The sequence below is a fragment of the Ambystoma mexicanum genome, chromosome 2p (genome assembly GCF_040938575.1).
Source record: "Ambystoma mexicanum isolate Mex_15411 chromosome 2p, UKY_AmexF1_1, whole genome shotgun sequence".
NCBI lineage: Eukaryota > Metazoa > Chordata > Amphibia > Caudata > Ambystomatidae > Ambystoma > Ambystoma mexicanum.
In genome coordinates, this window is record NC_090923.1 from 601,704,818 (window position 1) to 601,719,433 (window position 14,616).

Here is a 14,616-nt window from a genome sequence, read left to right on the forward strand (position 1 = left end):
CGTCTCACGATCGTCCTTCTTCAGGCTACTTGGCTCCTTCTTCAGATCTGCTGGAACGGCTGCATGGCTCCTCTTCTTATCCAAAGTTAGGTGAGTGCTCAGAGTCAGCCTTCCAATGACAAGATCTGCCCCACATATGCACACCAGCGGTGGTTGAATCAGGGATCACTGTGGGTCACATGCTTGCATGCACACCCGAATTTCTGGAGCCAGGTTGTGGATTAGGACCAGACAGTCCCAGACCCTGGCTCCTCCCACACATGCCCTGCACTAGCCTGCAAAACCTTTGTTTTTGAGTGGGTAAGAAGAAGGCAAAAACATAAGATGGCCAAGGTACAAATGAAAATCTCGTGCCACGTCCTTTGTAGGACACTAGCCACAGCTGGTAGTCAAACACGGTAAACGCATTGAGGCTTAATGAAAATATCTGTAAAAGTATGTAAAATTACTGCTGCAAGCAGTTTGTCGTTTAGCACATCATAGGTAACCTAAAAAATCCCTTGAGTGGAGTCTAGGGTCACACAAAAAAGAAACCCAATTGCACTGCATTGAAAGATGCATTGTGTAATGATAAAAAGTTACCCAACCAGGCAACAATGTAACAAAACTAAGGGAAACATAGTTTCCCTGTACTGACAGCCTGAAAGTCTAGAAGGACTAGTCAGTTTCCCCATAACATGTGAGTAAAAGTACAGTGGAGTGAAGCTACTCCACAGTAAAAAGTCAGGAAAGGATGTAAAACAAAAGCAAAAAGTTTAGGGTTCCCTAGACTATGGAGGAAAAGTTGTGTATATGAACCGCCACATCCCTCTGCAGGAAGTCCCACGCCCCCCAAACCCCCCCCACCCATATGCTGGAAGCCTGAGATTGTGCCATGCTCGATGACCATTTGTCAGCAAATCTTACAGAAAAGATACCCTCTGAGAAAACCCTATCAGATGTACTCCCAAAGGGATGACAACCTAATGGAGGAAATCCCTGAAGGAATATGAAAAGAGCAAGAAAAGGAGCTGGTGATGTCAAAAGAGACCAGCGTAACGCACTGTGAAAACTAACGAAGAAGAAAATGTATAGACCATATAGAAACTGGTGACAAAGTAAAGAATTGAGTAAACTTTCATATGCGAAAAGAAGATTGGCTATGAGTAGTGAATAGACTGCAGGCGAAGCCGCCATTATCTATAGAAACTGGACATCGGTGTCATAACTTTAGTAAGCTTAAACCCATGGAGAGAATACCAGAGAGCTGTGTTGCAGCAAAGAATTAGACGAGATCATGGAGGAGTCTGGAAGGGCTCTCTGGCCTGGTGTCAAAGTTGAAGCAGCCAAGACTGGTTATCTATTCTTGAAGGCAGTGAACGTGAGATGCTGAATCATTCCTCGTTAAGGTACAAACAAAGAACACCATGGGTACCACGTTTTATTCATTTAAGACAATTAAATACTGAAAAATGGAACAAATCGTGTTCTCGTGAGCCAAGGATGGAAATAGAGGCGGGCAAGGAGTTCGAGAACAACAGTAGTGCGTGCTCGCACTCCCTTATATTTGCAGAGACAAGAATACACTGCAAGGCCAAGTTCAAAGAAAATCTTCGTGGCAGAAGGCATGGGTGATGAAAGATGTTGGGCTAATCGGGTGGGGACGATCAGTCAAGTCCACATCCTGGCATCTGGGATATGAGCTTACATGCTGCTAGTGAGCTGAATGTTCCAGACGTGGCATGAGCGTGCAACCAATTGTAGAGGGCCATATAACGAAGGGCCTTATAGTTTGAGAGCCAATTATGTACCGTGCACTTAATAATGATGAAGATGACTTGCACTAGAGGTCGGGACAAGATGTCCACCTGACAGTAGAGACCCAATCACAACCCAACCCCTTATAGAAAGTATACTTAGATGTTCCCCTTGAGTGTATCACAATCCTCTGTAGGTTTCCCTTATTTGCCACGTAGTATGACGTCACGTTTGACGAATTTCTACTATATAAATGTGATTTATTTTTTTGGTATGATGCACCAAGAGCTCCTATGAAGTCTGTTGATGTCCTGAGTTGGTTCTGTTATTTGGTGTAAGAGTTGCTCTGCTTCCCATCCACTGCATGACACGCTACCCAAAGGGCCTTACGTTCAGTTTCTTTAAGAGAAACTTTCCTAACACCAAGCCCGTCCTGGGACATTAACAGTTAGATAAATAATTCTCATTTTATACAATTCATGGATTTTGGGAACCCACGATTTTTAAAATCTGATGGCATGAAAGAAAAACTGGTTGGACATGAGTGTTAGTTATATAAAGAGGATACTAGTTGGGAGCAAAAATAATGAGCAGGTTGTATGCATTCTAACCTGAAATTCTAAAATAAATATTTTTGCAAATCCCATATTATTCAATATTGTTATGATTAGGGTATTTATTGAGCATGCATCTAGCTTCAGGAAGCAACAGAGTGCTTTACAGGTCATTGGGGAAGAGCACAGTGAGGAAGGCAGAGCTACAAATGAGTGGGGAGCAAACAACGGTGGAGAGGGAGGGCGGGCAATTTGGTAGCATGGGATCTACAAGCAACCAGGGAAGGAAATATTTGGGGCAGATTGCCCAGTCTCAGGTTAGGCTGTGAGAGAAAAGTGTAAGTGAATCCAGGTGTTAAGGTGGAGCCATTCATTAAAGAGGAGGGCCTTGAACTCCTTCCTGAAATGTATAAGCGAATAGGCAAGTCTCATGTTTACAATGAGGAAGTTCCAGAGTCTGGAGGTGTGGACAGAGATGACCCATCTTCTGATTCATTCCTTCCTGCACAGGCAGTGTTCAAGTCTGCACATGTCTTTACTGCTGGTGGATTGTAAGCCTCCAAAGATGTGGAGCTTCTCAGCAAGGTAGCTTGGGTACTTGAGGTCGCCAGCCCTGTAGATGATGCAGCAGGATTTGAAGGTGATACGTGCTTGCAGCTCAATCCAGTGCAGTTCGATGACGTCGGGGTGATGTGGTCAGATTTGCAAACTTCTTTAAGTTACGCTACAGCATGTAGTACACATCTCGGGGGAGTGCCACGGTGGTCTCAGGAAGGCTTTCCAGAAGGGTATTCCCACCATGTAGGGTGTGGGAGAGCCAAGGCTTGGATATCAGATCAGACATTGTTTTCTGGGATGAAAGGCATGATTTTTCACAGAGGGAAAGTTGGTGCCACACCGTTTTTGTCTTTTTACTATGTGTTCTTTGAAGGAGACTTGTCTGGAAATGTAGAAACCGGGGCTCAGGTGGTTAGCAGGAATGTAAAGCCTTCATATTGGAGAATGAAGTCTGGGTGTTCAGTGTTGTTGGTCAGCAATAGGAATTTGGTCTTGGAGGGTTTGCACTTGAGGTAAGCATTAGACATTCAGGTCTGGATCAATGTGAGGCTGCACGGGAGCCTATGAATGTATTCTATAGAAGTTTCTTTATGTGGATCAGCGTGTCATCTGAATATTGATAAATGTTGATGTTGTGTGTAGTCAGGAGGGTTCAGAGTGGTTCTATGTAAAGGTTCAAGGTCAAGGGGAAGACGATGGATCCTTGCGGTACTCCACAGGTGATGAGTAGAGTTGGGGATTTGAAGGAATCCATTTGGATGACTTGTTGGCGGTTTCCATGGTAGCATTTGAACCAGTGAAGGACAGGCTTGTTGATCCCCATACGGCGATGCAGAATGTCACTGAGTGTCTGGTGGTCTACTGCATCAAATGCAGCTGGGAAGTCGAGGAAACCTGGGAGGCAGGGTGGTCATCGTTGATAAGGTTATGAGCATCGTAAATCATCTTGATGGTAGCCATGTCTGTGCTGCATCTTGGTCTGAAGCCAGATTGATAGGACTGAAGGAGGTTGTTGGCATCGATGTGTTGGAAGATTTACATGACTTCTGCTTTCTCAAGGATCTGAGAAAGATAGGCGATGAGATGATATTTGCTAAGGTGTTTGGGGTTAAGTGTTGTTTTTTTGAGAAGCGGGAACATGTGTCCGGTCTTTAGAGGTAAGGCGAACGTGTCTTGAGTGAGGGAGCTGTTGATGATTGCCAGACAATGGCAAATTGCTTCAGTCAGAAGGTTCTTGAGTACCGAGGCAGGGAGGATGTCGTCCACGTACGATGTAGTCTTTAGGAATGCTAGGGTGGCAGTGAGGTCTTCCATGGTAAGTGTGTTGAAAGTAGTCTTGGAAGTGGTGGATTTGCGAGATGGGTTGTGTGGTGTACTGTCAGATGTGGCGTTGGTGTGTATGTGCTGGTGGATCATTCTGATCATGCTGATGATGAAAGAGTTGATGACAGTGATTATTCGATGGAGTATGCTATTGGTGGGTAGGGAAAAGGGTTGGTGCAATGCTTAATGGCTTTGAAGAGGGCTCTGCTTTCATTGTTGGCCTTGGCTATGGTATTCTTTAGTAGTTGGCCTTGGCAGGAAGGCAGGATCGGATGGACTCCTGGATTGTCGGCAAGTATTTTCTTGTTTTCTGATGATTTTTTTGTTGAGGTTGAGTACTTAAGTGTGCCAGGGGGCAGAAAGTTTGGACCTGTGGGTGTGTTTCACCCCGCCATAGTGGTTGATGTTAGATGCACAGCTGGTGTTTTTCTTTGTTTGATGGGTTTTCGATAGGTGTACATAACGGATGTGGTGTGATTTATGACTATAGTCAAGCCAAATTGGAAAGCTGTGATGGAAGGTGGGCAGGGTGGTGATAATGAGGTTGAGGATATTAGCTTGTTTTGTTGTGTGAGGTTCTGAGTGTTGAGAAGCAGTGGAGATTTTCCTTCATTAATTTGGTTGCTTTGTTGCTAGGGATGCTGAAGTCGCTGAGGAAGATGCTAGTAGCATGCAATAGAGACACAGTGGTGACCAAGTCCATGAAGTCTCAGAGGAAGGAGGTTTTGGGCTTGGATAGTCTGTAGATGAGGTGGACTGTGACTGTCTGTTAAGTTACGGGGGGGTTATAGGTGGCAAGAGAGGTATTTGAAAGAGTTGATGTTGGCAACGTCCAGTTGGGTGCATGGCATTGATACCTTATGAATGATACCGAAAACTCCACCTATCTTGTTTGGATGGTCTCTTTGTAGAATACTTTAGGTGTTGGGGAGGAGGACATCAAAGATGTGGGTGGAGGTGGATGTCATCCAGGTCTCAGTAATGAAGATGGCATCCAAGACGTGTCTGGTGGTGAGGTTGGCGATGTCTGTCTTCTGCGTGGTTAGTTGCTGAGCGGATGTTGGCAAGCATTAGTGTTCGTACAGTGGTAGATGATGGACTGTCGATGGTATTGATGGGGATGCAGGTGAGTGGTGTAGTTGCAATGAATAGTGATGGTGGGTATGGGCTGTTCGATGAGAGGGTTGAAACACCTATTTGAGGGAGCTTACCTGATGTTTGAGGAGCAGGAGTTCAGCTCCTGGGTCCTTCTGCTCTGAACAAGTCCAAACAAGAATTGCCATTTTCTTCATTCATCTGTCCTTCACTTGCACAGGGCACAGAGCCTTGTAAGTACGGCAGCCTGATCAATGGTAGCTAAAAAAAGCTGGCAGTGGGATGGCACTATTCCTTTAAGGCAGTACCAAGAGTGAAGACATCTGATACATAAACTATATTGCAAAAACACATGTTATCCTGTACACCAGAGACTTTAGCACTAATGGCAGCTGATCAAATCTGATGATTAAAAGAATCAGACCCTCAACTTAGCATAAGCTAACAAACATAAGAAAAACACCCCCGCTAGTTAGGATTGGCTAAAAGAGGAATAGGGGTGGCTCAGATGAGCCTAAGGGGTGGGCCTATACTCTATATAACTAGCTGCAGAGGTCAGCAGTGATACATAGGTTGTAAAGCCAGCTTGCGGCCAATTTCACAGAGAAGTAAGTTAAGGGCCATGCTGGAGGCTTACCTATTTCACAAGCTGGTCTGCCTGGGTAAAAGAAAGCAAGCAGCCAATTCAGTGCATGGGACGTGACCGTAGTTCTGGCTGTGGGACTAGATTTGGCAGGTTGTCAATGTTTCCAAATTCTAATTTTTAATCCTTGCTTCACTCATTTGGATGCAAAACCTAATTACAAAACTGTTTTGGTAAGAAGAAGTAACTGCGTTTAAATGCCTTTGCTATGCAACATTAAATCTGCTCATGGGCCTAAAACCTGGCACTTTGTCATTTTCTGACAAATATTTTGAAAGCTAAAATAAGCTATTTTTACCCATTTTTGCAAAATATGTTTCTTTTTCATGTTTACACCATAAGAAGACACCATGATGTATTTTCGTCAGGTAAGCCTTTCAACTATAGATATGCCGGTGAAACACTGAGTTTGTCATGGTACAGAGTTTCAGCACAGTGCATAATAACAGCCTATTTCTATGGCCAGGAAAAGTGGATCCATTTAAAACTGAGGACGGAATAGAGAAATCCTTGAAAGGGAATTTAAAATACTTTACTTGTAATTTTCTAAACTCTGGCTCTAGATTACTTTTAGGGTGTTCTTAGTTATCTGCTCTGAGAAGCCATGGACATTTGATAGAGGGGTTTAACCTGTTCCAATTAATGGGTTTTACACTATGTGTAACCTCACCTGTCTGACACAAATTCAAACAGCACCACTATAGCGAGTATGATTTTATGTTGTGCTGTGCAAAACAAGAGGTGATCGCTGGAAGATTTGGAATGAATCCTAACCTCTGGCATTACTCTGGACGGTATTAAACAAATTGATCGAATCATTTGAACGAATGGTAGATTTGACCGAATTTGGTCACTGCGATTAGGTTGAATTTCTTTCGATCAATTTGGAACCGAAAATACCAAACATGAAGAGCAGTGGTTGAGGGGGATTTCCCCCAACCCCATGCTCGGTATCTTCAGCCTTGGGGTTGCGGGGATGTACCCTGCATCCATAACATTGGATACGGGGGACAAACATTGCTCAGGCACCCGTTTTTAATGAACGGTCAAAATGGGGGCCCAAACAGTTACACTGTGGGCAGTCCACCCGCAAACAAAATGTTCACGGGCATACAATCCACGTCCCTCTGGCCAACCCTCCAGCCCATCCATCTTCAGCCTGCTAAGCAATTACAGAAGGGGAAAGACCATATGCAAATCAGGCTTGGGCCTACCCCAAAAGGGGAAGGCCTGCCTGAACTGCTAGGTCACATCCCTTCTGCACGAGACCACGCACATCCCCGGACATGTTTTGGCCTCACTGGCAGTCATCAGTTTGGAGTAGCTTGGGTCTCTAGGCCCAGCAGGCTTGCGACCCACATCTGGCATACCCGTCCCACACAGGGTGAATTATGCAAAACAAAAGGGATGATGTCTGGAAGGTTTATGATTAATCCTAACCTCTGGCATTGCTCTGGGCAACCCTCGAAACCATTGTTCTTCATCTGCCAAACCATTACAGAAGGGGAAAGACCATATCCAAATCAGGCTTGGTCCCACCCCAAAAGTGGCCTTCCAGCCCGAACTACTAAGTCACATCCCTTCTGAATGAGACCACAAACATCCCCAGACATGTTTCGGCCTCATTGTGTGTCCTCAGTGAGGAGCAGCTTCTCCTAACAGTTTGATTTGGACTGCCCCTTTTAGGGTGGGATAATGCTTGATTTGCATATGGTTTTTCCCCTTCTGTAATGGCTTGACAGGCTGAAAACAATGGTCTGGAGTGTTGCCCAGAGCTGTGCCTGAGGTTATGATGAGTTAAAACCTTCCAGCCATCACCTTTTGGTTTTGCTTTATGTTGTGCACATACATCCACACTCTGATTGGTTTCTGGTTGCTATACCATTTTAGAAGGCTGAAAAATGTTTGTAGTCCATCTGTAGCATACCTATTGTTCCGAGTGCAACATGTCTTCAATGTCTCTATTGACTCGAATGATGACTCTTGAACCTGATTCTGCCCGCCATAATGTTGCTGTTATATTAATGTACCAGACGGTTGTATAAGAACTGCTGTCTTATTCTGTTATATAAACGATAAAAAAGAGTTTAAGAAAAATGATAACATTTTAGAAGTGAACAGACGAATGGGGTGCAACAACGCTATTTAACTACTTTATTGCTTTTATTTGGAAGTATTTGTTTGATTATACTTTTTTTAATGCTCATATACTATGTCTACAAGAGAATACATATATATAAATGTTAAAAGAGTGAAAGCATCAGTAATGTGTTTCCATTTATGAATATAAGAGGCACTATATTGCAAGTGTAATACTTGTTGGTTTAGTGATAAAACTGCACTAAAAAATATTGATAACATTTAATGTTTATCATACACAAAAGGGTAAAATAATTGATTCCTAGATACTCTACAGGTAGATCAAAGCCAATTTTGCTATCCAATCAATCGTAAGCCTGGCGTGAGCTCAGAGGTCGTGGTTTCTCTTACACTAAGCACAGAGCTCCAACTCTCACCAGACCCTTGTGTCTGGTACAGCACATTCTCTGCCACAAAGCCTGCCACAGCCTCATGTTGGAATTTAGACCTCCTTTGCGGCGTTTAGACTTTGGCATGCAGGGTGTAATGAAAATCATGAAATAAGGGTCATGTTGGTCAGAGATGCACCAAGCTTGACCACTTTGACAACTGTACTTTGATTAGGGAAGTGCCTCGCCTCAATATCCCTACATTTTAACTGTGTTTAGGGAATCCTTGTCCTTCTTTCTGTGCCCAGTCAATAAACCGAATGAGCTCAGTTCCTTGTTTATAGGCAACCAGAAATGTAACCCAGAACACTGGTGCCGTGGCCTGTGGGTAAATCTAGGGATTTCCTTGTAGTTTGGTGTTGTTGAAAGTATGGAAGGAATAAGGTATATACAGCCATGTGTAGAGCCCAGAAGCTAGACTGCCTTTGCCCTCATATTCTGCTCTGCTATCTTTTTAACGTAGATAGCCCCACATGATAGTCTAGTAGCACAACCCAAGAAATTAGATTCATTTGTTCTCCTGGGAATTGTCATGAACATATCTAAAAGTATTTGACTAGTACCACAAGTGGGGGGGAGTGGGTGGGTAGCATGAGGGTTGGAGTCCTTTGTCTTTGAATGTTACTGTACTAACCGTCTTCCCTAAATTGTTCTTCATGTCCTCAGCAGTGTCCCTCAACTCTTGGATATGGAATTGATGCTGTTTCTTCTCTGGCTGATTACCATGTTCCTGTTTTCGAGCCAAAGATTAGATGCCTCTGCTGAACCAGTTCTTTTGGACAAGCCATTTGTTACTGTATGGAATGCTCCTACCCAACAATGCTGGGAGAAATACCAAGTGGAGCTTGACCTGAGTGTCTTTGATATTGTGATCAACCCAAATCAGTCTTTCATTGGCCAAGAAATGACCATCTTCTACAGCACACAACTTGGTTACTATCCATACTACACAGACAATGGCACTGCAATCAATGGTGGTGTCCCCCAAAATGCCAGCTTGAAGGACCATCTCCTGAAAGTCAAGAAAGATGTTGAGACAGTTATCCTAAATTCTACATTCAGTGGCCTGTCGGTGGTGGATTGGGAGGCCTGGCGGCCTCTTTGGGCTCGCAACTGGGACAAGATGAAGATCTATACAGATCGGTCGATCGAATTAATTGCAAAGTTGCACCCAGATTGGCCACATGATCGTGTTGTGAAAGAAGCCCAACAGGAATTTGAGAATGCAGGACGGGCCTTCATGAAACAGACTTTGGCACTTTGCCAAGAGATGAGGCCAAGTGGCTTTTGGGGTTTCTATGGTTTCCCTTCTTGTTACAACTTTGAGTACAAGAACTCAACATTTAACTATACAGGGCAGTGCCCAGAGATCGCCATCAAGAGAAATGACCAACTCAGCTGGCTTTGGAACCAAAGCCAAATTCTATACCCAGAGATCTACTTGGATAAGGATCTCAAATTATCCCAAAAAACTCAGAAATTTGTTGCACACCGAGTGCAAGAGGCTTTACGAGTGGGAGCACTGGTACCCAATGGGACGCTTCCCGTCTTGCCATATGCACGCATTGTGTACGCGTACACTATGGACTTCCTTGCAGAGGTAAGATATATGTTCTTGGCCCCTATAGATAGGTTATGGTTCTATATTTTTGCTCAAGCATCTTGCCAGATCTTACATAGGCACTAGCAATGACAGATAAGGAGGAGTGAAGGGGACAAGGACATGCTGGTGGGACATTACCTAGCAGTAAATTATATGAAAACTTCCACAAAATATATGCTTACAAATGTGTGTGGTCTAGTGTTCGAGATAGTAGACAGTGTCCTAAGGGTTTGGTATGTCACCATTAGTGCTTGCATGGCATCGAGGAGCGAGGCGAGAGTTAGTGTTGGATATTCTTGCTGAAGAAGATAGTATTTTAGAGCTCTTTTGAAACCGGTGTGCGAGCACCGAGGTGACAATATGCTTTATCTACCCTGGGTTGCTACCCATGGTAGAGTGCTCAATCTTGCATTTCATACACCATGAACCTGCAACACTTGTGGCCTCTGTGTAGACATGCAGCAAACGTGTTTCAGAGGCTGGAAACTGAAAATAATAGAAATAGGCACTGGGCATGTAAAAGGAGAAATGTAGAATACACGCTCTGCAAAATGGGACACTCCAGCTTAATACGGGAACGTTTGTCACTGTAGTATGGGCAGTGGCCACCCCTGTGCCATTTTGAAAGAGACCGCTGTTCACTTTCAGCTGCCCTGATTACATGTAAACCAACCAGGCATTTCATTTCTCCTGAAGGTCAAGAAACTTTGAAGAAGACATTATATGGCAATAGAGCCCAGGTTGTTGTAGCCACGCCTGGCTACACAATCTAAGCCTTTTAAACAAAGGCACAGGAGGGTGGTTCAGTTTCCATTCTACAATAACAAACTAAGGCACTCTTGACACATTATGAGAGCTGCATAACAAACCAACTGGGGTTTATCAAATATCCTCCCATCAATACTGTTAATTTTTCAAAGGAAAAGTATTTCCAGGCCAGGGAGGGGGGGCTTCTCAAATGGGGTCCAGATTGAACCGATTGAAGACGGGCACAATAAATCATTCTTCCCTTCCATCACGCAGCCCTGCTCGGGTAAGGAAAAAGGGTGAGCAATGTGCTGTTGTCCCATCACCTTGGTCACATACACAAATCACTGGTCATCGCTGGAGAGAAAATAAGTATTCAGCCAATGCTCACAGCCATAAGGGACAAGGATCCTTCCAGTATCGCTACTGAACTGTTAATACACACTGGCAAAGCCAATACACTTGGCCATTGTAATTGTTTATTGCATTTTACATGAGACTTGGGTCTTGCGTCCTGAGTAATTACTTTAAACATTTCAAAATTACTTTAAAACGAATGTTTGAAGACACAACCATTAGTAACTGACAGAGTAAAAATACTTTCTTTCAGCGTGTTTTCACTGTGTCTATTTCTGTTGGCATTGAACATGCTTGTGTTTAGTGTCTGCCTACAATACATCTACTGGACTTTCAAAAATTAACAACACAAAACAATAACAATAAAACATCTTTCGACTAAACATGTCAAGTAAAAAAGAGTAGGATTATTGCTGTTTTTTCTCTCATCCTGAATGGAATATTAGAAGTAATGTCCGTCTACAAAATATACTTTGGATGTTTCAATTGTGCACTCACAGCTTGAAGGAACATCAACAAAAACTACGTGACATGGCGACCTCTCCATCACTACCTCCGAGATGCTGGTAGGACTGAACCAAAACCAGTCGCACGTCAGGGTTTGTCGTTGCTAAGAGATGTTAGCCCAGCTCCTTCTTGTAGGCTAGGAGAGCCTGATTGGCTTAAAACCCATGGATACTGCGAGCTACTTTTGAGTAATCCTGGCCAACAGGTGACATACACATCAGTGTGGCATCACCTCTTGGGAAACAGTCGGACACATCCAGAAGACGTGTAAAACATAATGGGTAATATATAGTCGCCAACAACGTATAGTTTGCGTCTCTTGTGCTTTTAGCCCCCGCCCATCAAATCTTATTTCCATCCCGGACATGTCATACTGTACAATTTGCTTGGTGGCTCTTAAGGTCGATAGGGCTGAGAGTGATGAAGCCACATGCAATCTATTATTTACCCCAGTCTTCCCCACGCCCAGCTTTAGTTTTTGGGGATGGACCTGTAGCACTCCATTTCACCCAAACCCGATTCCCCAATAAAACCAGTTCTTCGTTATGGCTGCTGGGCCAAAGTAGATAATTGTATGTTGCAGTGTGTGCAACACGTGCCCTTGCTTGTGTACATTGCACTGTATTTCTGTTTGTTTGGGCTGTGCCGCCTGTAAGCCGAACCTATTGCATTAGAGTACAGATAGGGAGAAATGGCACATGAGGAGGGACACACAGTTTGTAGGTGTAGTTTGGTTATTTGCCCACCCGTGGCTATAATTATAATTGTTCTTTTATGACACGCTTAATACTGGAGACCAGTTTCTAAGCGTCAGACCGGTTTTCAAACCTGTGTTGATATGAGTTGTCTTGCTTCCAAGACAAATGCGTTGCCCCTGAGCTATCCTCCCTCCCTAATCCCTATGGCCGTTCCCAGGGAAGGAATTGTGCCAGAACAAGACAGATCTGCCCTTTGGCAAAAACTGTCCTGTCAGAGCTCCGTTCCGTGTAGACCCGAGGCGCAAATCCCCCCCAAGTTCAGAAAGCGCTTTTCCCTGACTGCCACGGGTCTCCTGACCGGTGTGTCTCAGACACACCATTTAGGAGACTTGCAGCACAGAGCTTCCTCAACTTGAGGGGGGTTTATGGCACATATTGACACTGAGCTGCACGCATAGAGACACAATGTTCTTATGCATGCAACTGAGCAGCGAAATGCAACTTCACAGACTGCATCTAAAAGTCGTCCTTTTCTCAATAACCCAAACTCCAACGATGGAAACCATCCAAAGCTGTATATATGTCTCATGGTATGCACACATTTTACTGTTATGGTGACTATTCTGACAGATGAAATGAGTATTGTACCAAGTGTGCATTGCATGCTGAGAAAGAATGCATGTTTGAATTTCTATCACAGACATGTTTGTTACATTGCTGGTCATTCTTATGTTTCCAAAATGCCCTCCAGCATCCTATAGTCAGAGCATTTACATTATGTGCCACTTAGCTCCACCCCTCAGTCCCGCCCACACCACTGATAACACTCCTCCAAACCCACCAGAAAGGGGTGGGAGATCCCACAGTAAATTCTGTCAATTTCCAGCAGTGGCCTTTCCCACCCAGTTCCTGCCCCTCCATGCCCAAAACACCTCCCCACGGGAATGCTTTGAGGTTGCATTAATCAAGTCTTAACACCAAACTTTGCAGTCAAGGGCCTACCAGTGTTTTTTCAAAGCAGTCTTCTGTCAGGTAATGACCTATTTGGAGCTGTAAAACCACTACTGGTGTAATAGAAATGTCTTAACCAGGTCTGCCTTCAAGGTCTGCCTTCAGCCACTTGATATATAAACACCCTGCACGTCCTTGACTGATGTGTTAAAAAACAGCATTGGCAAAGCAAACAGTAAAAGTACAGGGTATTTGCCAGGCAATGTTATTAGATGCCTAGCTACCCACACCATTTTGAATCTGCTCTCATCAATGGCCAGTTAATACCACTACAGCAGTGCCTGACGAGTGACTTTCCCATACCTACAGAAAAGCACAAACTGTTGGCATTGCTAATCCTTGTTTATTTGTGGTGGTCTCCTAGTGGATAGACGGTTACAGCACAGCTAGGAATAACTCTCCACACCATCATTTCCGAACACAAGGTTTCCTTAACTTTCATAGCGGGTTACTCCAGAGTGTTAGGAGAAAATGAGGTACTCCAGGGATGTAGAAGAAAAGAGGAAAAGAGGGTCGGGCACTCCAGGATTTTAGGGAGGAGGTGTGAGAGTGGAAGACCGTATCTTCCAGTGAAGCAGATGTAACAACAGGTTGGCCTACACCTACACTAAAAAAGGCAGGGGCTTGGAGGGCACAGCTGGTGGCATTGGTGGGTCGTGTAAAGTTCCAGACTGACAGGTAGACCTGCAGCATAGCTAAAAAATGCACTAAATGCTAATATGTAGAAAATGTAAAAGTCCAATTTATTCCGTAACATTAAAAGCAGCTAGAGACTGTGTCCAAAATCAGCCAATGTGCTCAGGAGGGAGCCGGGATTATAACTCTTACAACAACAAAACATGTATTGTCGTCTGGCCCACAGAGCAAGGGTGTGTGTGAAAGAGCAATGGCTCTATAGAAAGAGAAGGTACGTGGATGTGTATTGCTGGGAGTATGATAATAAGTCCAGGGTGGGTAACACCCAATAAATATGGAGGAGCTGAGAGGTAAGAAAAATGCAGGCGATACAGAATGTTGGAGAGCAGGGACTGAAGGAATGTGTGCCAGCGAGAGAGGGGTTTGTAGGAGAGAGCGGGTGGCTAGAATGTATGTATGTGTGTGAGAGAGAGGGTGTGTAGGAAAGAGGGTGTGATGGGCACAGAGGGACGGAGCAAAAGAGAGAGATGCTCATAGAGAAAGAGCGAGGGCGTGGTAGGGAGAGCGGGCGAGATGGGAATGGGGACGATTGGGTGATGTGATGCGATGGGGTAATGTG

The 14,616-nt window shown here is 44.3% G+C and overlaps 1 protein-coding gene across 2 annotated transcripts in view; it reads left to right on the forward strand.

Moving 5' to 3' along the window:
• The window catches only part of LOC138566596 (hyaluronidase-1-like), a 106,602-nt gene that overhangs the window by 30,344 nt on the left and 61,642 nt on the right, over positions 1-14,616 (forward strand). The window contains exon 2 of one of the 2 annotated variants that reach the window (XM_069644116.1): positions 9,105-10,038. In XM_069644116.1, the coding sequence (XP_069500217.1) occupies positions 9,127-10,038 (912 nt within the window). In that variant the 5' untranslated portion in view covers positions 9,105-9,126. The remainder of the gene's footprint in view (positions 1-9,104; positions 10,039-14,616) is intronic. The other variant, XM_069644117.1, reaches the window with a different exon arrangement.